This window comes from Buteo buteo, chromosome 12, assembly GCF_964188355.1.
Source record: "Buteo buteo chromosome 12, bButBut1.hap1.1, whole genome shotgun sequence".
In the NCBI taxonomy this organism is placed as follows: domain Eukaryota; kingdom Metazoa; phylum Chordata; class Aves; order Accipitriformes; family Accipitridae; genus Buteo; species Buteo buteo.
In genome coordinates, this window is record NC_134182.1 from 25,298,346 (window position 1) to 25,325,842 (window position 27,497).

At 37.4% G+C, this 27,497-nt stretch overlaps 1 protein-coding gene across 5 annotated transcripts in view; it reads right to left on the reverse strand.

Moving 5' to 3' along the window:
- The window catches only part of HEATR5B (HEAT repeat containing 5B), a 60,795-nt gene that overhangs the window by 9,482 nt on the left and 23,816 nt on the right, over nucleotides 1–27,497 (reverse strand). For 3 of the 5 annotated variants that reach the window (XM_075043089.1, XM_075043091.1, XM_075043090.1), the window contains exons 18-32: nucleotides 27,240–27,430; nucleotides 25,500–25,659; nucleotides 22,512–22,701; nucleotides 20,978–21,147; nucleotides 18,505–18,649; nucleotides 17,373–17,612; nucleotides 15,271–15,522; nucleotides 13,046–13,227; nucleotides 11,880–11,948; nucleotides 9,485–9,664; nucleotides 7,947–8,184; nucleotides 7,057–7,317; nucleotides 5,945–6,072; nucleotides 5,615–5,759; nucleotides 1,472–1,741 (exon numbers count right to left, since the gene is read on the reverse strand). In XM_075043089.1, the coding sequence (XP_074899190.1) occupies nucleotides 1,472–1,741; nucleotides 5,615–5,759; nucleotides 5,945–6,072; nucleotides 7,057–7,317; nucleotides 7,947–8,184; nucleotides 9,485–9,664; nucleotides 11,880–11,948; nucleotides 13,046–13,227; nucleotides 15,271–15,522; nucleotides 17,373–17,612; nucleotides 18,505–18,649; nucleotides 20,978–21,147; nucleotides 22,512–22,701; nucleotides 25,500–25,659; nucleotides 27,240–27,430 (2,821 nt within the window). Of the gene's footprint in view, nucleotides 1–1,471; nucleotides 1,742–4,478; nucleotides 4,690–5,614; nucleotides 5,760–5,944; nucleotides 6,073–7,056; nucleotides 7,318–7,946; nucleotides 8,185–9,484; nucleotides 9,665–11,879; nucleotides 11,949–13,045; nucleotides 13,228–15,270; nucleotides 15,523–17,372; nucleotides 17,613–18,504; nucleotides 18,650–20,977; nucleotides 21,148–22,511; nucleotides 22,702–25,499; nucleotides 25,660–27,239; nucleotides 27,431–27,497 lie in introns of those variants that run through there. The other 2 variants (XR_012652511.1, XM_075043092.1) reach the window with 2 other exon arrangements.

Sequence of the window (27,497 nt, forward strand, 5' to 3'; positions counted from 1 at the left end):
AGTCTCTTTCCGTATCTTTTCTATGCCTCATGTTCCCACACCTGTGGAAACACACATCCTGCCATTTCCTTACTTCTGAGAATGCTCTGAGGATGAATACACTAAGTAGAATAATTACGACTGGAAGGCACTGCTGGAGGTCATCTAGTCCTACCCCCTTTTTCAAAGCAGCAGTTCCTCTAGATCAGATTGCCCAGGATCTTGTCCAATGGAGTCTGCAAGATGCTCATGTTTTAAAGAAAGAGGAGGAAATATAAAAAACCCTCTCCATCACAGAAAGTGATGAATTCTCTTTGTTCACAGTTTCCGTTACACGCAATGGCTCAATTAACACAAACATTTGTGCATGTACTATCGCCCTCTCTCTACAGCTATCAGCTGGCTACATCTTCTGGATGAGGAAAAAACCCAACTCTAGCAGTCCATGTAAACTAACAATAGTCTCTGAGATACTTTTGCTGGCCACTTGCCAATTGCTGGGAGTCATGCCTTCACTCCAGTCAACACAGTAGTAGTACTGTTACTCTTTTTGCACACCCTCTCCCCACCCTGCTGCCCTCCTCCCTCTCCACCCCACCCCACCCCAAAAACGGGGAGAAAAGAACAAGAACCAGGAATCAAAACCAGTGCAGGACTCCAGATCAGCTCAAAATCTACTATTTTTTAAAGAACTGTAAGACACAAATTGTCTGTTTGAAGACTTTATCCAAGTATGTTATTTAGCATGCATCTCATTAAGGGACCAGCCTGCATCTCATTAAAGGACCAACCTCCAAAATGTCTTATCTACATCAGTGTGTGAAACTTCCCAGAGATCCATGAGACAACTCTTAAGCAATTTGTTCTCTGAAAAGCAAAACTCAAAGAGCACAGCTTCCCATGCAATTGTGTCCTTTACCCCTCAATTCCACTCACTGCAATTACCCTAGTTTACACATATCCTTTGTGACAGTCTCCCTGGGCAGAAGAAAGCTCCATTTAGTTTGGAGTCACATTTGGGATGACTGACAGCCAACGGCTGCAAAACCAAGAGTACCACAGCTGAATTGTGCTGTTTTTTCCTCAGTAGGATTCTCTTTTCATCCAGCTGCTGCTTTTCATGAGCGTCTCAGGAATTTAATTATCTCCAAGATATCTATGCTCTTTTACAATATGATCAAAATTGGCCAAAAGGTTTCAAAATCATGAAAAAAGGAACAGAAAAAAACCAACAATAAAATCACGGTGATAATATAGCTCATTTCCTCAGCAAACTTGCAGCACACATGCAAATTTAAAATCATAATTTCCTTTACATTGCTTGCTGGAAAAACCTGAATTCTTAATTTATTTTAGAACCTAAACATACTTTTCAATAGATGACCCTTAAAGTATCCCATTAAAATATATTTACAGTTTGGTTTTAGCATCATATGATCACTACGCTTCCCCTACAGTAACCACTTACATGTATTTTATTACAATAACTTACCTGCTGGGGAACACAGAGAAGGCAGGTCAGACAGTATAGTAACAGTGGCAGCCACAAGACGAGCACTTTCCTCAGAAAGGTGGGATTTGGCAGCAATGTGACTTGGAGAATCTGACACTTTTGAACTCAGATGGGGCATGTGCCGTACTAGGATAAACATGAGCAATTCCATGGCTGCAAAGACTAGAGATTTTCCAGGCACAAGACCACCAGTCTCACCCCCTTCTCCTAAAGCAAGATGATTTTCTTTTTCCTCAATATCATCTTCATCTGAAAAAAGGAAAGAAACATCTGAGGAGACAGTTAAGAAAGATCCCCTACTAAAGACTGCATGAAACACTCAAAAAAAACCCCAACTTAAAAATCAAGAAGAACAAGTTCTTTCACAGTAAGATATGACAAACATGGCTCATATCAAACTAAATGTTTTAGCTAGAATTACTTAAAGGGGTTTAAAATGCTTTAGAAGTACTGTGATTACAACAACACTTACTAAAAATCCAATCAGAGCTAGAAAAAAAAGTAGTAATACTTGCACAAAATAAAAATGCTGTAATTATTTTCCTTCTTTTAAAACTGACTGTAAAATTAACAGCAATGACTACGAAATAAATAGGCATAACAATATTTTTTAAAGTAATGGCTATCAATTAAATGTTCCACCCTGACAAAAAACTTATTTCAGCCTAAATTGATTATGAAATAAAAGAACAGAAAAGCATTGTAGGATTCTATGTCTGAGTTCATGATTTCAGTGCATTCAGTTCAAAAAGTCTCTCTTTTGAATGGCAGCTTGGCCAGCTGCAGTCTTTCCTTCTCTCATTAAACAGCAACAGAGATTCAGCAAGTCAAAGCTGGCCTGAACTACCCCTATGGAGCTCCTATGAATGTAAATGATTGCTAGTGTTATCACATTCACTGATTTGAAAAATGCAACTTACTAGGCCTACAGTAAACAATTCCATTAATTCATATGAAGGAACAGAGCTTGCATTTTTAGCTGTGCTGGTTCCTCAAGTTCCAGCAAAATACCCTCTCTGTTTTTATGTGGAAAACGGGCAAAAGCTAACAGGTTGGGTTTTTTCTCAGCAGTATATTGTGCCAGACTAAGATGGTAGTTTTCCTTAGTAAGAGAATATTCTTTGAGTTTTACTTTACTTCTTTCAGGTAAAAAAAACCATGGGAGACTTAACCTAACCAGACATCAATGAACTATTTGCCAGGTTGCCATTTGGAAACTAATTTACCTGGCAAAGATGGAAACAGTACATCCAATGCAAGATTTTTGAAGAAATGGTAAAGGGATGATTGAAAAGGAAGACGATCTCTTAAAAGGAAGAGGTTACTGAAAGTACCTCAGCAAGTAGCTTTCAGACTGATGCTAATACCGTTATCAAGGATATTCTTACATAAAGCAGAAATAAACTAACAGAATATACTGATGAAAAGCCTAAGCAAAACATCATGTTGCAACCAGCTGTCAGTTAGACTTGAATCACCAGACTCCATTCAAGCACAACAGTCCAACCAGTTATTCTCCTACTTTTCAGTCCACTATCTCCAATTTGACAATGATACTATGGGGTACTGGGTCAAAAGCCTTGCAAAAGTCAAGGTGAACAATACCCATGACTCCTTCATCCAAAGCCAGTTATTTCATCACAGAGGGCAATTAGGCATTATTTGTCCTTGTTAAGTCTGTGCTCACTTTTCAAATCGCATTCTTCAACTTCATGTACTCAGAAGTCCTTTCCAAGGGAATTTACTCCAAAATCTTTCAAACATACACAGTAGGCTTACTGGCACATAGTATCACAAAACCTGCCTCATGTCTTTACTTATTGGAAATTAGACATAGCATCTACTTTTTGCCATTGATTGGAAGGCTTCCTTGAGCACCACAGCTTTTCAAAGATGACTGCAACAACATGTCATCAGCCAGCTCCCTCAGATGCATCCCATCCAGTCCCAGGGTATGTCCAGCTTTTACCTAAGCAGTGCCTAACCTGATGCTCATCTACTGTAGGTAGCAATTCTCTCCCCTAAACTTGCTCACTAGACACAGAGACACAGGAGGACTAAGCAAAGAAGATAATAGTGCCCCAGTTTTTCCCCAACGTGTTTTGTCATTAGATCACCCAACCCATTCAGCAGCAGGTCCAAATTTCCTTGGTCTTTTTGCTGCCAACTTATCTATGAAAGCCCTTCTTGTCACACTTGACTTTCATCACCAGTCTCAGCTCCAGCCAAATTGTGGCTTTCCTAATTCCACTCCTCCGTATCTGAGCAGAAATCTTCAATAGTCTTCCTGGGCAGTTTGCCCCCACTTCCACCATCCATACACTTCCTTGTCACACTTGAGGTCGGTCAGAAGTTCCTGCTCAGCCAAGTCAGCCTCCTGCCATGCCTGTTTGGCATCCTGCATTTTTGGATGAGCTATTTTTTGTCACCGAAGATGAACCATCTCTTTCCTCTGCCCTTCTGGGAAGCTGACCACAAGATCTCATCTGCAAGGTCCTTGCACAAGCCCAAGTCTGTTAAGTCAGGCCAAAGCTTTTGCTCTGCTACTTGTTTTCTTCATTTCCCTCAGGATCAAGAACTCCACTACCTCATGGCTGCTACGGCCACAGCTACCATTAACCTTCATAACCATTTCTTCCGTATTAGTGAGGAGCAGATCCACTGAGCACCTCCCTTATTTGGACTGTCCAGCATCCAGACTGAAAAAAACTGTGCCTCATACGCTTCTGAAACCTTTGGATTGTTAGCATCCTGCAGCGTTGCCCTTCCAGCACATGTCTGGATGGTGAAAGTCTCCCATGAGACTCCCACAGCTCGTGATTGGAAGGCTTCTTCCAGTTGGTTTAATATGGCTTCACCCACCTCCTCCTCTCGATTAGGCAGTCTGTGGCAAACAAGAGAGTTCCTGACTGCTATCACCCTTCACTTCCCCTTAGGGGTATCAGTTCTGACCTGTCAAAGAGGGACAGGTCGCCCAGATACCTACCCTGACAGCTTGTTCCTCTTCACCTCTTGCCAGATCTCTATAGTGCTCTCCAACTGGATGTCTGGAGATAAAGCCTTTTGTTGCTGGAAGTCACAACCTTGCAGCCTCCACCTTTGTGCAAGTCTCATCCTCCAGGGCTGTATTCCAGCATAGCCTATGGCTGTCCCTCCTTGTGACACATGGGGCTTGGGCTTCTGCACCTGCAGGATCTCTGGGAAGAACATGTCATTCTTCCATTTGCCTTTCCTGACACTACACAGTCTACTCACCTTCACATGCATTTCCTTCAGATCTCACAGGTGAGACCAATGTCACTTTCAGCCCTCACTGCACACACAAGTACCTGGAGAACAGCCACATCAGGGCTTTCATCTGAATTTCAAGCCAGGTCATTAGACCTCTGATGCACCAGAGGTGATTGTTCCTCAGTCAGCAGACTGCATCTTGCTGTATGTTACTGCCATCATTACGCTGACTCTAGCAGTCTTGTACAGTCTCGAGCAGCACTTCTAGGCTGGGTGAGCATGCCTTTCCACACCAACAGCCTTGCTCCTGTTTGCACACCCTGTTCCCAGAGCTCCTGGATGCTGACACACCCTGAACATCAGTGAAGAACCCAGACACAAGTCTGCTCCACTTCCTGGCAAGTTCTCCCAGGCAGGCAACTTTTGACACTGGTTCCAGTAGCAGTTCACTCACCTCATGAATTCCAGTTGTGCCAGGGACACACTACAAGAGCCTACATTGGGGGCTGAACCGTTAAACTTCAGAAAAAAGGTAACTGAAGTGCTAATGAGGCAGTCAATAGAGAAAAATTAATGAAACTGAGCAAGGTATTAGTAAGACCTTAAGTAGTCTGCTGGGTATAATTTTCATCATTCATATTTGAGAAAAATCAGTGAAAACCATAACATGAAAAGAATAACCACTAGAATGATCAGAGGAAGAAAAACTATATCTTAGAAGAGTTAAGAAATCAGCAAGTAAGATTATGAATACATCAAAAGTATCTGTGGAACACACAGCATTTTCCTCCTCAGTGTAACCATACTCTAATGTATTTGAGTTCCCTTCCCGATATGAAAACCTGTTGCTTAATTTACTCTGCAAAGCAAGCCGTGTTTTCAAAATCTTACTTAGGGTGTTCCTTTTTTCCTGCAAATAATCTTGAGCTGCTCTTACTATCTGCTGGACAACTCCTGTAACCAGTAGCTGCACTGAAGGAGGATCCCAGGTCAGGAGGAGTCGGTGAAGCACACTCAAGAGTTCAACACCAAGAAGCTACAGTAAAACAAAACACATATAAAAAAATTAGTTAGGACTTAACAATTCCTAATTGTTATATCACTTGCTTATGATGAGGAAATACTTTTCTCACACAAAAATAATTACAGCTTTTGTAATCATCGCAGATGAAAGACCAACACCTAGAAAAAGCTGATTGTTACAACATGCTCATACAGTACCTGATCCTCTGCAATATGGATCCTGGCACAAGGGGAATCCAATAAAGTATGAAGTGCTTGTAAACAAGATGTAACATGCTCAACAGGCTCTTCAGGTCGTGGGGAACACAGAAACTGTATACTAACACCTGAAAAGAGCAATAATTAAAAAAAATGTTCACATCATCATAAAATCAAGTTTTCTTTTTTTAAATTTATTTGTAAGTATAGCAGATTCTTAACAACTTTAGAAAGATACACATTTTTCTCAATTCTTCTTCCTTTAAAGGAAAAGAGAGTTTATGTATTAGAAACAGAGTTGTATTTGCTTTCTCTTCCGCATCATGTCTTCCCCAAAATTTGGCAGGAAAAATATTAAACAGTGACAGCAAGCAACTTACGATTACTGAATGGAAATCCACACTTTGTTCTAAAGATCTGTAAATCAGAATTCTGAATCCTTCAATTGTAAACTGAGTTTTATTTAATTTAACTCTTAAATTTAAAGATAACTGAGATGAAGTTAAGCCTCAGAAATCATCCAATATTCATATTATACATATGGCACTTAATTCTGGTTTTAAATATTTATATATCTCAGCAAACTGTTGACATTCCTCAGAATAAGCAATCACATCCACCTCTTAAAGCTGTTAGAAAACAACAAAGGGAAATAGTGAGTGCTACTCTCAGATGAAAAACTGATGCAAAAGCTACTCCATGTGACCTGACAAATATCCATCTCTACTGAACTGAGTTTTCATGAGGGTGTGTATTTCAATTAACCTTACAGCTTTTGTGTCTTTGAAGCATAATATTTTGTATCATCTGAATTATATTACAGTGTAGAACAGTTCCTACTCATTTTATTCAATTACATAAATAAACTAGATATACAACTTGTCTATAAAAATCACAATAATCACACCAACAAATGATCTGTCAAAGCTATGAAGAACACAGAAGGCAGAGAGATATGGAGAGGAGGAGTCAGAGGTACTTTGAAACATTACTGTCCAGACATGTGATGCATTTTAAACTTCCCAGATTTCAAGTCAAAGTATCTTTTCTTATTCCCATACCATTTCATACCATAATGTGCTGCTACTGAACTCTAAACTTATAACTCTTACCCAAAATTAAGTGCATTCGGTCTTTGTTTATCTCCGGCAAAGATTTAGCAGCAGGTGGAGTTCCAGGTGTCTGGTTTAACATAATGGCTGTAGCACGTTTCTGTGAATTGGGCATTGCTGCAGCAGTCTCTTCTGTTGACTCTGAAGCATTAAATCCTGTACTGTTTAGCCAAAGCGCTACTGCATGTAGTATGGGAGCCCAGGAGTTTCGGTAATGCAGTCTAGCTGTATCAATTGTTTCTGGAGTGTAAAATGCTCCCCCTGTTAAATTAGCAAAGCAAGGTAAATTCTGAAATTCTCTGCAAGTAATAGACAAAAAGCACATACTCTGTACATGTTTGATAATGTACATATTCAGATGTAATCCTTGTTAGTGACAGTGCATTCCAATTCTCCTTGTGAAGGAGCAACATTAGTACCTCTCATAAGATAGTGCAATGGCCACAGTGGAACAGTAAGCAGAGAGCAAGAAAGGTAGGCAAGGTCATCAGGTCTCGCAGCATTTTTCATATAGAAGATGCATTCTTAACTCAGTAAAATATTATAAGACAGTATCTGCTCTGATCTCAAGGGCTAATCTCAAGATGTTTTCCTTACAGTAAACATCTCTTTGCATTTGATATCAAAGTATTAGAGGTGTAGAAGTATTCTTAATTCTACAAAGACATGGTTTTTATCATCTCTGTGATTCAGATAAATAATATCTTCATTGCAGATTGAAGGAAAAAAGCACACGCAAACTTCAAACATAGATTCTTATTACACATAGGCAGAAATTTATCACTTGCATAAAAAACATGCCTGCCAAATAATTTACAGAATTTTGAAGTCTCAACTAAGGGTTTCTTTCTGTTTTTCACAACACCACAAAAAGAAATTCCAGTGCTTACCATCTGGTGGAAGCTGGGTAGCAAATTCAGCTGGTAAAGTTAAAAGAGCATAATCTTTCAGTGCAGCTAACCAGAGACGGCTAAGTGCAGGCAGTTCAGGTTGTACGAGTGTTATCAAACTGTCTGGTGGCAACTCATCTACAGTACCAAAGTCATCCTCATCCTCCTCTGTGCTCTTTAAAACACGCTTTGGTTTGGTCTCTGCTTCTTTCTTAATTTTCATGGCAACAACGTACACCTAGAAGAAAACCAGATACGAAAGTACATGCTGTGAGATCCTAAAAAGAAAAAAAAAAGCAGCAGTCTTTCCCATGTGAAAGTAACAGATTCCATATACAGATGACTCACTGGAAAATGACTGGGAAAAAGAGTATTGCAATACAATTACGTTTTATTTAAATATTTTTTCTTTTATTTCTACCAGTATATAACACTCGGGCATAATTGGCACTTTCCTAAAAAGATCTGACTACACACTTTTTTCTAAAAAACATCAATTACTGCTGCTCTACACAGACATATTGATTTGAATAACTGATTTAATTAGATCAATGCATGCTTATTGCAAAGGTTTCTTCAACCTACATTAAGAACTACTACATAAATTAGAGTAACTGTCACTTTTTGGGAGCAGATTACGCATCAAAGACATGAAACTGGCTTTAAATGTGCTACATGAATACAAGAACATTTATAGGTTTGTCTTTGATAGATTCTATGAAAGAATAAAAGGATTTTCAAAAACACAGATAAATATGGGAATAAGCAGAAATATCAGAAAAATACAGTAAAAATAAGCATTTTTAGAAAAGAAATAGAAGTGTTTTCACACAACAGATGCTCCATATCAAAGCTGAAAATTACAGTATGGGGTGATTAACATTACACAGCTGAAATGTTAATACTTTCCTTTGTAATTTCAAAAATAACTTCCAAGAAAATTTAATGAAAAGAAAAACCAAACCTTTAAGTACTACACTAACAGAAACCAAAATACCATTTGTGTAATTATATGTAGAGCTCTACAGCATGCAAGTAACATTTTGGTAAGCAAGACAATGTAAGTAGTGCTAACTGTTCTGTAAATAGTTGGAAGATTTCTCACATTCCAGACATTCCCCGACAATATCTACATTAAGCCTATAATTTATTAAAAACACTTTGATAAACTCCTAGTTAATTAACTCCAATATTTTCTCAGAATATATTTTAATGTTGTTTGCGTTTTGTTTTTTTAAGTTTAAGAGCAAAGATGGAAGGAAAATCAAAATCCGAGAGGGTATGAGTGTATACTTTAATACAGAAAAGTGCAGTAAAACAAAGAACAATCAAGCCTCCCTGTAAAAATGGATTGACAGAATGGCAGAAAAAGGAACAGAGAAAGATAGAGATATGAAAGCCTCACAGTAGTGGTATTGCAACAGGTAAGAAGGAGGGCAGGTGCAAGGCTCACTGGCTGAACAGCCAGTGAGGTGTAAGGCTGCTATTACACTGCAAAATCTTTTCAAACTTTTAAAGATTTAATGGTCAATGTTTACCTCAGCCCATGCTTTCAGAACTGCAAGTTTTTCCATAGTAGTTGCACTCTCTCGGTAAAGCTGGCTAGAAGATCCCTTTCCTGCTTGCACTTTATCCAGGGAAGAGACAAGAAGATTGTGAACTCGGCGGAGATCATTCAGGTCACTTACAACGCCACTTCCTATCCAAGCACTACATACCTAGACAACAAAGTTTAGAGTCATTCTAAATTAGCAAAAAACCCAACAACCTTATAAATGAAAAAAACTCCAGCCCTCTAAGAAAACAGAACCCAAAACAACCACCATAAAAAACTAAGCAGCTCTTTTCCTGCTTAATATAAAAATTCTGAGGTTGTTCTTATTTTCTCCCTAGCCCTGATAACAGAATTACTTAGGTGAATGGTTACAAAGGCCGTATTTGCAAAGTATATTAAAATGGACCTTAGTAGACACATGGAAAATATTTAAAATAGTTTTTTAATCCTCCATAAATAAGTAATAATTTTTTTTACTCTGTTCCCAAGTGTCTGGTCAAATCATTCAGGTAATGGGGTCATTGCATTTACTGTGAAGAATATATTGGACAGCAATCAATAAAAGTACACCTTTAAAAACCCACAGCTCTCAAATTATGTGCCAAGGCTCTATACTAAGGAGAAGCTTTCAAGATCGTTAATGTCAAGAAAACACCTAGAAATGAGTGAAATAAAAATCTTTAAGCAACTGGACTCTGATCTGGAACCAACAGTTCTAAATGTAGAACAATCAACTGGAGACATGGTGGACAGACAGTTGGGTGTCTCCCCACTTTTCATTTGAATTAAATGGATCCAAGCAGGTACTTAAAATACAAACATCATACAGATTAGCTACTCCTGTCTAGTGCTATACATTGGCATTCATCCTCTGAAACACATTCACGCCCAGACATAACTCAGGCTATAAAAGAATTCTGGTGCAGCTGCTTTTCTACAAATAGGGACGAATTCTTTCAGAAGAGCTGCTTTGATTCTGGTGGTGATTCTACCAGGATAAGGAACAGAAGCAAAAAAAAACCCCACAGAACTCAAGCGGTTCAGGTTTTACAAACTCTTTTTTCATGGCATTTTTGTCCTATCTCCAATTTATTTATTTTGCTTTTCGAGAACCAGTTCCATGAAAAACTTTGGGGAAATGCCTCTCATGATCTGGAATGATGAATATATTTAAAGTAAAGTAAACACAAACAAAAAAAGCATCCCGAAGGTGCACAGGACAAGGCTGCTGAAAATCTGTCACAAATCCATAATTCATTCACAGTAGGACTAAGACCAGCTTCACTCCTGCTGCTGGGCAAATCAACAGCTGTTTCAGTAATGACATAAAACTATAACAACATCAAACTCATTCAGTGCAGCTCATCTCTGTCCATGTAACTTCTAGAGAGAGTTAAATATCCAAACCTCATCTCTAACCATTTGGTCCTGTAAGTGCACACATCCACTTTGAAACTGGTTGAATAAGGAAGATTTTGACAAGTTATAAGGAATGTTACATGTTTTCACACAAAATGCCTCTTCATCCAGCTTTAAATGCACAGAGACGTTCTGTGAGGTAAGATGAGCATATTCTTTCCTATGTATAGATACCAAATTATGCCATATTTGATCTATCCTTACAAGTTTTGCTGGAAATTAGGAGTATAAAACACCACCACAAAATCACAGTCCTGCTAGACCAAGATTTACTAAACAAAACTCACATACAGAAAGTTACTGTTTTAAAACTGATGTTTGCATAGCTAATTAAACTGCTGATTTAAACTACAGTAGTAATTTAGCTGTGTAAACCCCATACCAGATACTACTACAGCTATGTTGCTGATAGCTGTTTTAAACTACAGTAACACAAGATCACACACAAGAAAAAACACAAACACACACACAAAAAATCTTGCACTGAATTTTCACTGAGAGGTTGTTACTATGACTGTAATGAGAATGCTCAGATCTTTTAAAATCTAAAATAGAGTATTAATCAGAATGGAAGTTTAGTGTTTAAAGGTAAGTTATCAGTAATCTGAATATTTGGTCAGACTGAAAGGCATCTCAATAAATATATTACTATTGGTCTCATTAAGCAAGGGTTTTTTTCTCTTTTTTTTTTTTTCTTTTAGCAACAAATGCAGAATTGACATAATTACTGACATAATTAGTTTCAGAAAGACTAAGTATTTCCTGACATGGCTCCCTAAAAGTACTTCTGCACTTCTGAGGAACAAAATATGTTACTAGGAGACTAAAAGATGTTGCAAGAACATCACGGCTCAGGTTTACAAAATTTTCCAGCCATTTGCTACTACTTCTCTTCTGCACCCTTCTTCCAAAGAGAAGGAAAATAAGTTTGTCTACTGCCTGAACATTTTCCTCTGTACCTGGCAGGCCTTTGCAGTTATATCAGATGGTGTATCTTGGGAAAAAGCTGGCCTCAGAGCAGCTCCAACCTGTTGACAGGAAGAAAAATTAAAAAATCAACTAAAACAACAGTGACACAACATTCTTCATCTCACCTGTTTAAGGCTCAATCACATATACAGAACAAGCAAGACAAGATTGCCAATTTTGGCATTATAGTTACACCCCAAACTTATCCTTGCTGTCTAGCAGACATTTGCAATAGTATTCTTTAAACAACAACAAAGTCCTAAACCAGTTTTTTCCTGCTTGCCCATTGTGTTTTTAAGCCTCAACTACCTTTGTCAAATATGTGGTATTATCTTCCTTCTGTTAATGGATATTCTTTTATTCATTAAAGTATTACAGGTGCAATTTACACTAAGGCTCAAGAAGCCAATGACTTTTTGATATCCAAAAGGAATAATGATGTGAAATCAAATGTTTATGGTTGGATTTGCATCAAGTTCCCAAAATGACAAATACTAACAAAAAAACCTTTTAGGCAGTTGTTATAAGGCAGCATCTTTCTGAAATAAAATAAATGGAGTCAAAGAGACAAAAGCAATGGTTACAGCACCACAGAAGGAAAAAGGCAGGAAGTGAAAAGGATGAAAGCCTGCCTTTAAAAAGTATTTGCAGAGACCTTGAAGACACAGTGAAGACAAAAGAGGTGAAAGAGTTAAGCTATGCAACAAAATAAAGCAATAATACCCCAAAATATATCTTCAACTGCCCACTTCCCATTCCTGTACTTTTGTAGCTTTCATTTAAACAGAAGTATATTCATTAATTACCAAGAAAACAGATTTATTAGATTCAGTCTGGAACTGAATCAGTGTTATTTTCCAATTCCTAATTCCAAAAATGAAATGCTACTCTTGCCAAAATTAAATGTAACTTGTAATATTTGGCTGTCAAGAATCAATAGCTACTGAATTTTTACTTAAGTCAGCTACTAAATTACAATAAATAGGAAGAGATACAAAAATAAATTTTGAAGAGGTAAGTAAAAGTGCCTCTTCAGTATATTTTCACATACAAAAATCTCTTCACATGTATTCTGAAGTTATAAAATGTTCTCAAAGTTAAAACTGGCATATTGGCATAAATATACAATTTCCTGAACTTATAAAGGAGGTCTCACATTAGCCTGATACTGCTCCAGTATCACATGGCCTGGAAACTCTGGCTCAGGAACCAATGCAAATTTCTTGATAATGTCTTCAAGAGCTTGAAGACCCGCCATTCGTAACTGGTTGCTGTGATCAGTTGCAGCCATGAATGCCATTCGAATAAGGTCAGAGAGATGGAGTACTAAGAAGTCATCTTAGAACAAAACAGAAAGAACTATTTAGTGACTTAAAAGATAGCAAACATGATGGATATTTGTAACATTTTCCTCATTGACATGTACGAATTTTACCTAGTCTTTTTCAAAGGTCCACATTTAGGGTATGGAGGAAAGCAGGAAAGAATGTAACCTATTTTTCTTTCTTTTTTTTCCCACCCCTTAAAGTGATACAAGGGCTTCTATTCCTCAGACAACCTTAAAAATTAAGCACAAATTTGAAACAAAATTAAATATATGATATACAGAAGTTGCATTGAATAGAGTACGTAAATGTGGCTGAATAGCTTAGAAGAGAACATTTAGTAAAGCTAATTTTAGTAATTCCCCCCACCCCCCCCCAAACCTACAGAAAATCTTCAAGTCAATTCCTGTTTGAGTCCTATGCTTAGAGTGACCCCTGCTGATACAGGAAAACCTCGTCAAGTTTAAACACCGAAAAACTGACTGCCTCTAGTTCTGCTCCCAAAAGCCACATCCAAGGCTGTAAATGAGCAGCAGACAACATGCAGAGAAGAACAATATCTAATTCAGTAACAATTCTGAAAGGATTCTTCTTCTCTATTTATTCATTTTATTTCTTTCCTTACTCTCAATATAAAATTACCAGATGTTGTACAACTAATATAAAAATAAATTATTTAAAAACATAATAACCAGGGTGACTAACAAAACTCACAAATTATGAAAGCTCTACATATATTCAAGTCTCAAGGCAAAAAAGAAAAGTTTATTTTGTAGCTGAAACTTTTTGGAGGCATGTCAGTAAAGACAGACTGGAAATTACTTAAAAACTACGAAATGGTAAAGTCTGCACTTACTTTTTCAGACCATCGCAGCTGTTAGTAAAATTTAAATATTTTGGAAGTTGAAGTTGGGGGGTAGAAGTTTGCTGAGTTTTACAATGATACCAAACACATCAAGTTCACTTTAAATAAATTCAGAGATGTAAATTCTCAGGATTATTATATGCAATCCTCTGCAGCATCCTATAAGCAGCAGTTATTTCATGATGTTCTCTATAACACAAGGCCATCTCAAAATAAACTTTCTCAAAACTCTTCCCTCTTAGTCTTCAAACAGTGACCTCAGCCTCAAATCAAGTCAGAAACAAGATCTCGAAAACCAATGCACAGCGCAGGAACCAGACTGCATCAAAGCAACACAAGCAAAGACTTGATAAATCTCCATATCGTAACAGACACCCTCAACAACACAGACACTAAAATCCATTAATCCCATGCATTCTAGGATGCTCATGATATTCATCCTACATGCACAGAGTCCTCATGAGCACTAAATGGGTGAAAGCATAAACAATACAAATGGGCAACTCAAGAACAGAAACCTCCCAACATCTGTTAACGTTTTTTCACAAAACAACTATCTCATCTCTAACCTCTCAATTTTGATCCTCTAACTCATAAAAGTACCTTCAAAACATGAGCTTTAAAACTAATATTCATCACTCTCATGGACACTGAAAGAATGAACTTTATAAAGCAGCTGTGTCCATGTCTTATTATAACTCCCTCCCACCCCCCTCTCTCTGCAACCAGTGCCACATCAATAATTACCTGGCCTTATCTCTTTCTTTTTTCCTAGCATCCCTTCAGTCTGGAGATGCCAAAATAATCTCTGAAGTCTAATTCATTGCTATCATTATGTTAAACTCAGAAACTGTTCCCAGCTCACCCTTAGCTAGAAGATACTGCTTCTATTTCAGACTGGAGAAAAGGGTTGCAAATCTAAGGGGTTTTTTTCCCAAGCAGATCAGTCTGTCAGAATTTATATTCCCCAGCAAACCTCATTCTTTGTGTTCATAGTATGGTAACTACAGTGGTTATACAACTACAGTTTTATTGACTTTTGCTGGCCATTTCCTTTGTTTTTAACCATTCAAGTGAAAGGGTAACTGCTTATGTTTTTTTCTTGGTTGTGTAATCTTAAGCTGTAAAAAGGTGTCAAAAATAAAATAAAAAATTAAAAACAAAACAAAAAAATGCACATTCTGTAATTACTTTTTGGGTTTTTAAGTCTGGCTGAACGAGCCAGTGCCAGATCAAAGTGCGCCTTGTTTGCATTCTCACACAGCATGATAACTCGGCACAGACAGTCTGCTGCAAACACACGAGTTGCCCAGCGAGGTGCTACAGAAGGCTTGGATTTATCCTCTTCGCCCAAGGTGGTAAACATTGTATCATCGTCCATCTCATCCTTCTTCTCAGATTCTTCATCCTTCCCTCCTCCCAAGGGAGCAGCAGTGCTCATGTCTGTAAGAGTGAACAATTATAAAAAAAAATAAAAATCCCACTTTTGCAATCCATACAAGACAGCTAAGGACATATTCAAGCCTTTCCTTACACTCTGATTCAAAACAAACTGATACTTCTGTTGAAACAACAACATTTGAAAAATGTTGAAAGGCATAGGAATATCAGTAAACAAAATGTTTTTCACCTCTAATCTGGGCTATATTACCCTTTATTTAGCTTAAACTATATGAAACAAATTCCTGTACCGTTAATTCTCCACAGATACCAACTACAGCTGAATCCCATATCTAAACTTCTCAGCTGTGAAAATTAATCTATTAAATTGCCAATAAACAGGGTAAGGAGGTTACCAGGCTCAGAACTAAAGAAAGCCTGGCTTTTAACTAATCAGCTCCTGTTTCAAGTAAAAGCTAGAGTGCATGTTAAACAAACAAAACTAAGAAGTTCCATGCCATGGGACAGATACACAACCAAGTAGGCAGTTTATGGCACCCACAAATGTGCTTAACACTCAAAAAGTTCTTTTCTCTAGGTGTGGCTGTGAGACTTCATTTCAGAAAATAAGATTACCTCAGGGATCACATTAAAAAAAAACCAAAATCCAAACAGGGACAAAACCCAGCTCATCAAACATGCATATACACTTCTACTATTCAGAAATAAGAACATAAAATCTCAATGACAAGGTCTAAATTACCAAAATGCCAAGATACTGACAAAAATTACTCTGGCAATAATTAGAGGAAAATGAGAAGAAGTTATTGCAAGGGTAACCTAACCCACCCCAACTAAGGCATGCCTCTTAGAAAGTCTAAATTTAAGCAGATGAAGAGCCAAGACATTCAATAAAGAAAGAAAGAGGCTATGGCAAATCAAACATGGATGACGTCAATTCACAAGAAGAGTGTTTTCAGAAGGCATCCAGGACTTTATGTGCTTAAAAAGCAAACCAGATTTTGTTCATATGCCAGTTAGTTGGATCAAAGGAGTTCAACATGAAGTTGCTGGCTTAAAATACAGCTGAGAGAAATTTATTTAAATATGGTTCTCTCAGAGTTTATTTCACCTACTAATAAATAAATAAGAGATTGGACAACTGTGTTAAAAACTTTAAAACCCATCCCACATGAAATAAGAAAAGGACATGCCAACTTCAAACTCGGGACACGAGGTCTTTCTCACTGGGCAGATATATGGTAACTACATTGCATAAAGAAATCATTGGTAGCATTACTCATCAGTAGACATAAAGCTGGCAACATTTAGAAAGCTTCAGGATGAACTCACAGTATGCCAATAAACAAGTATAAATGCAAGGGAAATGAGCAGAATCTGCATCACAACCATCCTATAAGCTGAAAAACAGGAATAAGGTCTCTGAAGACAAGATCTGTGCAAATGAGTCTGCAAAGCTGAACAAGCAGCAAAAGTTTCATCACCATGGTAACCCATCATCACATCAGTAACTCACAAAACCTCATAAAAGAAAGGTCAGAGTGTGTACAGCACCCCTCTTTCTGTATGGTCCTGATGTGTAAAGGCTAAAAAGAATATGAGCGCTTTCACTAAGATACTAAAATGTCAGAGTAATAATCACACTGCTTCTCTGCTGGAAATCCTACTTCAAGGCAGCTAACTTCCTAATCTTAAAAGGAATATTCTAAAACTTAACATAACATTGATGATTTCTTCTTCCTAAGGAAGTTTTAATGCACTACAATCAAAGTTCTATATATAATATAAGCTACATCTTAACTAGGATAAAAGACTAGCTCCAAACAAATATTGCCAGAAGATGCTAATCTAAGGACGTACTGTTGTTTATGTGAACACTATAGAACACTTACCACTGGAAGCTGCAAGGACATCCTTACAAAGCATTAGCCAGTGAGAAAGGTTTTCTACTGCCAGCGATGAAAGCATATGTCCCAGAGTATCGTGGATATCTGAGCACAACTTCCGATCAGTCTCCCGATCCAACATTCCAAAAAGGACACCTTCAAGGCCTGTCTCTGTTATATTAACCCCCTGATGCCGGGAATGAGCATCTCGCCGAGAACCAGCTCCTGGTGTGAAAGGATTAATATCTGCAAAGCGATAATGAGAAATCTTTTCTGAAATCACTAACTCAGTTTTAGAATTTGGAATAACAGACTAGAATTGGACATTGTGTATTTGTGTATGTACAGTTCAGGCAATGATACACCAAGATGTTACTGAATTTCTTCTGAATTAACACCAGAAAGATTTTAATACAGCAATTAATGTAATTTATTTTCTGCAAGGCAAGTAACACCTCCTAGTATTATTTCAAAAACAAACAAACAAAAAAAACAACCCCAAACCAAACCTCTCTCTCTTCAAGGTACATACCCCATGAATTTGTAAAAACCCCTAATAGTACTGGACTCTAAAGAATCTTTCCAGAGACAGACTTAACTCGTGTGATTTAATACGAATAAGATCAAGATTCTGTGTTTTTATGAAGACTGTGCCAATCAACACTGTTGAGACTCCCGTTTTCAGAATAAAATGATACATGTAAGAATTGAACCAACCAGCAAAGTCCACAGGCTTTGCAGACGTGCTGCTAACAGAATATAACACAACCAGGTATCTCAATCAAAGAGCATACAATTAAGTTAATTTTCAAAAGAGCAAGACCTAAAGTACCAGAAAAACTGTAAAATGTTTCCACTGCAGATACACTGTGCTCCCTATCTGACTGCCAGTCTTAATGGGGCAGAGAATTTTAAGTCTGAACTTTACAAAAAGCTAAATGACAAGTGAAATTCAAGAGGTAAGCGGGGTGTGGACAGAAGTTATTGGAGCTGGAAGGGACAGTTTTAGGGTTTTTTTCTGTTGTTGTTGGGGGGGGGGGTTGGGTTTTTTTCTCCCCCTCTCTGAAAGCAAACCACATATAAACACACATATGTGTGCGCAACTGTTACAAAAAGGCCACATGAAAGAAATACTTACTGATGCTATTGTTTTCTTTCTCTCCAGCATTTTTTGCTAAGCTCATGGCATATTCACATACTTCTGCTGCTTCCCTCTGAGCAAGCTGTCGTAAACATGCAACTGCAGCCCGGCGAAGCAGCAAGTGGGAACTGCACAAATGAACCTAAAAATCAGAACCATTACAGGTGAGTGAACCGCTGCACCCCCACATCAATAAATCAGTGCTGCTAAGGACTAACAGCATTCTACTTTTCAGTTATATGCCCATGTGTGAGCTGCTGGGTACCAAGCTCTTTACAAGATCTTGAAAGTTCAGAAGCAAGCACTTTTTATAATGAAAGAATATGAAAATATACAGAGCTGACAGCTGTTATCTGGTTAAAGAGATAAGAGCTTAAATATTGCAACTATTGTACCAGTGTGATTTAGACTAATTATACTTTCCAATCTGTTACACTCTTCAGTACTACTCAACCTCATATTCTGCTATAGCTGTAAATCACATTCTTTTAAACAAAAAGCCATCATCAGATGCAGCACACATGACAGCTATCATAAAAACTTCTATTTCAAACTTGTAACAGAATTTATAGTGCAAGTTTTTATAAGTGCCTCTCAGTAAGACAGCTTTAGATTTCTTTGCTAACCAACACTGCCTTCTAATTCCTTTTGAATCACCTCAAGTACAACCACATATTTTTCTTATAGAAGAATTGTGCATGGTCCCTATTTTCCTGAGAAGTAGCTGCACAGAGAACTGTATGTTTTTCCACAGTGGAAGAGAAGAGTGCTCTTTAAGGAACTCTGATTCTTTATTTACCCTTGGGAATTTGTTTTTAATAAACCAAATACACATTTGTTTTCTTGGTTTTAGGTTATTATGTGGACGGAAATTGCTTTCCTAAATGAAAGGGTTGTATAGTTTATAAAGCACTTTAACAGTAGATCTTTGTTCCATATATGAATATACAAGATTTTAGTCCTGAAAAAAACCCCAGACTTTAAAGAACTTCTAAATATCACAGTGAGGTTGTTTTAATGGAACTAAAATACATAACATTTGGGGGATTTAATTAATGGAAAGAGTATTCCCGTTTTAAGTTACAAAGCAAACAACTAGTGGTTATGAAGGCAATGCAGGAAGAAGAAATGAAACTACATTGTGGAACTGGGTGGTTTGATTTTGACCTGGCATTAATTCATTAATTCTATTCAAAAGTGAGTTAGAAAGCAATGAAGAGTTTGCTAATGGGGCAGATAAGGCAGATCTTGCCTATAAATCTATGTATTTGCAGTATAAAAAAATACACAAGACAATTCAGAGGAAAACTTATCAAACTAAGTATGACTTGGAAATAAGGAATATGAAAAAAAGAGAAGGAAAATAGCTTTTGTTTAGCAGGGGACCATAAAGGAACAGGAAAGAGACAGCAGAAAACCCTGGGAAAAGTTTTCGAAATAGCACTAGTCATTCCTGTATGAACTTTATTGTCTGTAATATTAACCACTGGTACTTACAGAGTAAATGGCTATAGGGATTGTTTGTCGTGTTGTACATTGTATTCATACAAAAGGGTCTACCTACTTTTGGGTATGTTGCACCCCTTTCATGCACAATTTTGTGAAAGGACAAGCGACAGATTCTGGGAACATGCTGCAGTCTCAGGAGTGCTCCGCCAGGGGTGAGGAGCAAGGGTCAGCGTGGAGGGGGAAGCATGTAACAATGAGAGGATGCCCAAGGGAAAATCTGGATTGCAGATTAAGAAAATGGTCCAGTGTTGACATAAGTAAGATTGCACTCCTTCAGGTAACAGAGAACCACCAGTTCCACAAAGAACAACACAAAGAACTTTGCAAAACATGCAACAGACATTAGGGAGAAGCTTTTCAAATTTCTCAGTATCGAACTGCTGAACCCTCTAAAAAATAATTTTAAAAATAGTAATAATAGAACCCCACCCACCCACAGACAACACCTTTCCTCTTAGTCATATTTGGTATGTTTTGGGTTCCAGCCTCTGCCTCACTTCCAGGCTTAAGCCAGGACTTGCTGACAGAACACTAATGGAGGGAGAAAGCAACGCTAACAGCAGCAGCACAAGAATTTGAATGTCAGCATCTACTATGCTGACAGTGGTAAAATAAATCCAGAATCTCCTACCTTCCGCAACTCACTTCCTTCTGTGCATGCAATCAGTTGGAGGAAACAGAGCATTTCAGCATCTTTTTACTCAGTCATATTATATATAAATGCTTGCTCTCTTGTGCTCTCTAGGGTGAAAGAGAATCAGACCCTATGACTTCAATTTGGGCAGCATTCCAAAAAGATCTAAAATGGCTTGGGGACAGACATCCTTTTATTGCACTCCAGTGTTTTTGCAAATGTGACTTGCTTATTACACATGGGTATCCTTGCTAAGTACTTCTCCTGTCCTCTGCTAAGCATGTACATAAAACTCTGAAGAACAAAAGGGATGCATTTTGTACTCACACAAAGACTGGGAACCAGACTGGACAGGTTGACATGCCGTGGTGCAAACATATGAAGTTGCTGAAGGCAGGATATGGCAGCTGCCTGAACAAGCGAGTCTGAATGGTCTTGTGTGATTGCACATCCCACCAAACAGGAAGAACGGATTGTTGAAATTGTAGCTCCGTTACCTAATGAGGTAATAAGACACCCTTAACACAGCAAAATCTTTGTATGACAATGGTAGACTTTAAACCCTTGAGAAACAAGAATTCTTAATGCTTCAAAATTCAGATATTAACATTCAACTTTTCTGAATTCCTACCGCAAATTAGTATCTACACAACTTCACAGAAACATTACAGTGTTCCAGTACCTCTTTTTTAGCTCAGTTAAACAATGTCCTGTCCAAATGAAATTTTGGATCAATGATCGTAAGTCAGAAATATTTTGAGAGTATCTTCCCAGGACATGAAACCACTAAAACTATCTGAGTTTAAATTTTGAAAGTCTCTTTCATTCTATACATGTGGGCAACATTTCATGGACAGAACCATTTCCTAAAATATCAAATAACACTTAAGCTAGCATACACATATGCAGGTGGTTTTAGTTAGCTCCATTAGATGAGTTGCACCACACTAATAGGACAAGCATTCAAAAGAACAGTATTTAATTTGAAAAATAATCCCATTCTGTATTTTCAGAATTAAACTGCATCAGGTTTATAAAAAATCTTGAATTGCAGAAAAATGTAACCTGCAGAAGACATTCTATGTAAGTTGTTGTTTATTTAAAAAGTTAATGACACTCTAGATCAAAGGTTAACACACAGCAAGCAGATACACAAGTTCAATTAAACCATCTAGAAATTCTTCATAACTAGAAACTTAAGTCCAGTTATTTAGAGTTAGAACTTCACTAGTGGCTGTCCCGCTGGCACTGCATCACAGACCATCCTATAAATATCACTAAAAATCCCAGTTAGACAAAGTTACAAATCTGTGGTTTTGCCATCTGAGACACAGAATTTTAGATACAGTGTTTGGCATGACAAGATCTTATTCTCTACAGTAGTAAGGTACAGTGATCTAAAAGTATGAAGAATGAGTGGCAATGAGTTATAGTTCACAGTATTATCAATTATGTCAAACTTAAGCTCTTGCCATCAGTTAAAAATAAAATCACCATGTGTTGAAAAAGTGGAGGAAAAATCTTGCCTCTTGCCCCACCTATACACAAAAATATACACAGCAAATTATGCAGCAAGACTGTTTTTCATCTTTTACCCACCATGCAAATTTGCCATTAGCCAGAACACCATACATTACTGCAACTTCTTTATACAAATCTCAAACTGCAGACAAAAAAGCCCCCAACAGTCATAAGTAAGTTCAGAAGTGAGGTTGCTTGCAGGACTGTAACTGAACTTGTCAACATCCCTCCCCTGCCTGCAACTGCAACAAACAAAAATGTATTTTCTTCCATTTAAGATTGCAATATATTATCTTCATACAAGTTAGATTTTTTGTTTGTTCTTCAAATTCCCACTAACCTTGCAGCTCAGGCCCAACAGTAGTTATTATAGCTCCAAGACATCGGCCTAAGCATTGATGTACTTCTGTATGTGATGGTGGAACAGTTAAGAGCAGAGTAAGAACTAGAGAAAGCGTTGGCTCCACATAGCCACGGTACATTGGTCCACTAGAATCTACTATCAGGGCAAGTGAATGGAGAGACCAGGTCTATCAAAAAAACAAAGGAATATTTTTCAGTAATACATTCAGGAAATTTAAACAATTTTGTATGCAGATTGAGCCTAGATCTGTATGTCCTTGCTTAAACATGTCTAGTTAGCCACTCTGACTCCAGAAGTGTTTCAAGGGTCTCAGAATCTCAGGCAATCACCTGGGAGTTCAAATATCTCTAGCATACTCTTTGGCTATCAGCAGTTTTGGGGATAATGGAGATGAAGATGACAAAGAATTTGAGCAAAAAATGGTTAGGCACTTTGAGGAAGAAGAATACAAACACAAACACAACACCCACTTAAAAAAAAAAAAGGAAAAAAGAAGAGTGACTCTTAAGACAGGTGAAAGACAGAATCATTCCACTGTAAAACTGGATGTAGAGTCTGAAATGGGCAGTTGACAAAGTCCTTAGTGGGGAGTGCTTTTGACATTCCAGTAGAAACTGATTTTCATGACAAGTTGAAAGGTCCACATGCATGTTCTAACTAATTTTCTTATTATATGGTGCAAGAGAAGAAAGCAGTGATGTTCAAAGGCAGTGTACTACAGGATGAGAAAAAAAAAAAGGTGAAAGATCAACCTATTTCAGTTGCAAGATAAGTAAATAACAAAAGAGCAAAATAATTTATTGTAATTGTCAAAGCAAGAAGTGGGCAAGGGGACAGTCTTTTTGGTCACTGATGTTTTGTAGGAAATGAATTCCCCTGACAGACCTGAAAGCATTAGCTGTCTGTCCGTAATATCTTACTAAATTATCTCATTTCAGAATCTTCTTCCATTAAATGAATGATGCAATTGCACCGAAAAGACTAAGTTAAAAGAATATTATGGTTAAAAGCTAGATTCTTAGGAATGAGCTGGAAAACCTGCCTTTAAAACTGCTCTTTTTTAATCCTCTCTGATTCAACCCCAAAACATTAGCACTAGCAATCATGTAACTACTTCTACAGTCCTAACAACATGGTAGCACATTACAGCTTACCCTTTCATTCCTGCAAATTTCCATTACTCGTATTCCCATACAGTTTCTGTGTATCCGTACTGATCTGGTGAGGGATGAGGTTGCAAAGCTTAGCTTTTCACAGTGGCCTGGTGTTGTATTCTCAATAGAAAATAAGGTAGGTATGCAAGTTCCACCTGGGCTTCCCCTTTATACTTCATATTTTATTCATAGAGCAGTAACCATTTCCGTTTTGTTTTTTAACTGAATGTTACACAATTATATGCCTCAAAATTACTCAGTCATATGTGAAATAAGTTACACATGCAAACTGAACTTTGTCTTACCTTAAATCAGCTAAGGAAATTTAAGAGACTTTGAATCGTATTTATAGATTATTATTTTTTAAACATTATCTCCAAACAAAACTAGGCTTTTTTTCTCAAGTGATAAGCTTGATTCTTTTATTATTTTTTATTGCCCTGAGGAAAAGAAATAAGAGGGTACTCTAGTACATGTTCTATCAAGGTAACAATTTAAACCAAGGCACAAGTATGATTCTGTACAGTTACTGGGGCTTCAGCTTCTCAGTCTGTGGGTATAAAGTGCCCCTACTCACGGGGGGCACACAACTTCCTGCTACTAAAACATAATAGTCAGTCACTATTCCAGATAATTGTTTCCTTGCAGTAACTTGTGAAAAGAATGACAACAAATTACCTGTTATATCATGCAATTACACCATAATCTTTGAAGAACAGTAATTACAGACAAGACACTTGCTTTTACTCAAAAAAGGTTTGGTGTGTGTGTCCCTGCCTTCCGAAGTAATTCTTTTATTCTAGTGCTTTGATAGATTTCATTGCTGGATTTAAAAAAAAAAAAAAAAAAAAATCAGCACTTTTCCCTCTAATATTCAACTTCTTACTGTAAAGACAGATGTACTGGTCCATCTAGCCCTCTCTTCTCCTTACAGCAGCAGCCACAAACATGCTTAAGGGAGAGTAAAGACATACCAAGACGATGACTCCTCAAATTTCTCCTGGGAGAGTAAAGACAGCATATTCCCCCAAATTTCAAGTATTTTCAACTTAGGCAACTTTCTGAACTGTGCAGTGTGTATACATATTCAGCAACTCTAAAGGCAATTCTCTTTCAGCAGCGTGTTTAGTCCCCTTTTTACTCTACCAGCAACTTTTAGCAGTCAAGTTGTCCTCATGAGACACAAGATCTCTATAGTCCATAGTGGATAGAAACCCCTCCCCACCTTTGCCTTGTCTTGGACTTGGCCCCTAACTGCAGCTTAGCTTGCAACACATTTTTATTGGCATAATATAACCCCCCAAAGATGATGTACTGCCATACTGTGTTCACAGTATCGCATATACGGAAATTACTTGGCAAAGAAAACTACTGCTGATCGCCTGAAACTCCAGTAACTGATCACATGTTAACCATTAGCCAATTATTAAAAACTTTAGTTTAGGCAGCTAAGGTACAACTAACACACGGTGCTTTACAATTACAGTCAGTTAGGAATATGCCCACAGTGAATTATTCTGGCTCAGCTGACAAGCAGACACTTGTCCATCTGAATTAACGTGACCACTTCCAACTGCCTCCCTAACTAACAGTAAGGTTACATTTTAATTGCAGTACATATTTGGGATTCTGTATTGTAAGAGTTTAGAAGGAAAGTTCTGCTTTCTTCACGCTCCGTGGCACATCCTACATCCATATGATTTGGCTTACATGTGACAATCTCTATTAGAGAACATGTGAACAGGTAATTTAATTTTCAATTTTTATCCTGAACATTTTAAAGTAGTTTTGTGGTGACTGTGTTTTTTACCTGGACTTCAGGAGACGTTCCATCTTGTGCCAAAGCCAAGAGAATACTGACACTAGTTTTCAGATGCTGTCCAGAACCTATTCCACCAACATACCGATGGAGACAGCCCAGAGCCAAAGAATGGCCCGTTCTTGATACAACATCTCGAGCAGATTTTAACCTATCAATGTTTAAATAAAAGGAAATCATGTAATTCACTAAGTTTGTTACAAAGAACCCTTCAAGTACCAGAACAGTTCAAACGACTAACAGAATTTTGCAGGTCACCTTACAAGATCTTGAGAAGCCTTAACAACAAAAGCAAAAATAAGGTACTTAATCCATATTGCTATTACACCAGATTACATATAAGGCAAGTGAAAAAAAGAAAAAAAGATATATTAAGTTGCTTTTTTAGTTAGTTGTTTTCTTTCTTCCTGGTCAGAACTTGACATTTTAGATGAAGAAGAGTTTTGGAAGTGAAAGAATATAGGAAAATTTTCTAGTGTTTACTCATCTTTCACAGCAGACTAATTTAATAATCAGAAAAGTCACTGCTAGACCACTGCAGTGCAAAGGAATCAAGAACGGAAAAATGACAACACATACTAAGAAATGACACAGAAATCCACAGCTATGTCTTCCACTGCAAAGTCAACTGAATAACTTTTTAATACAGCTGTTTTCTTCTACAGCTGAGTTCTATGAGTTTTCCAATAAAGCTTTTTTTTTTTTAAAGTGTTTTATTAATGAAACTAAACGACAATGAATAACATTCTGAATGACCTAGTTGTATGAAGTAGTGACTTGTTGAGTATTTGCCCTAATACTTCTACTTCCAAATGCACATCACACAGTAACTTTTTAATTAAAGCCTTTTCAGGGAGGTGGAGAAGAGAGAGAAAAGAAAGATCCTAATTAGAACAAAGAAAGATTTTTTTTTCTGGTTGTTCGTATATCAGAGGCAAGCATGCTCTTACTGATTAGTTAACAACAAAGTAAATGCAAATCTCAAATATAAAAAAAATTACTTAACAGTGTCACCAGATTGGCAACCATTAACAACTTGAATCCTAGGTAAGAAACCAAGGAAACAGTCCCAGTAATTGAAATTCAAGGAAGGACAGTAAAGATGATGTACTTTATTACAAGATGAAATGATGCGAAAAATTGAATTACCCAGAGGTAGGAGAGCTGGACTGAGGCTATGTGCATACAGCCTGGCCAGCCAAAAACATGGGCTGCAGCCCTGCGGCAGATGCATTCTGATTCACAGATAGGCTGCTGTCTTAAATTTAAGCCAAAAATTGGGAAACTGTTATATCTACCAGACATCTTTCTAAAAACCTGAGATTAACAACAGAATATGGAAAAAAATTATGGGCCAGTAGATAAGTTAAATCAATATGTAAAGAGGATGTCTTGATGAAACAGAACCACTATCACACAATTCATATCACAGACATACTTAATGTAAGCTGCATTTATCTATCTGAAGCAGTTTATTCACCTTCAAGTAAGTCATCAAAAACTATTTATTGGTATCAATTCACATGCCAAGTAGTTTAAGAACTCAGCTTTTATTCCTGGAAGAATCACATGAAATAAATCAAAAAGAAAAGACTGAGAAGGTTTGTTAGATCTACATAATCACAGCAATCAACCATGAAGAGAAGAGAATAATCGATATGGTATTTAGTAATCTTCCAAACTACGTTAAATTATATTTTTATTTCCTTTTCTGAATCAAAACCAACTTACTTATCAAAACTGTATTGAGCCATTCTAGCAATGAAGGAGGCTTCTCCAACCACTTGAGCCATTCTGCCAAGAGCTTCACCTGCTGCACATCTCAAAATAGGGTTAGGATTATCAAGGGCACCCATTACCAGCGTCAGAGCAGATTTGCGGACTTCTTCTGGTCCTAACGTGCTTTTATTCTCAGCTAAACCCTACATGAAAAAAAAAGAAGAAAAAAACATTCCAAAGCAAGGGAGAAAGGGAAGATATAAGAGCAAT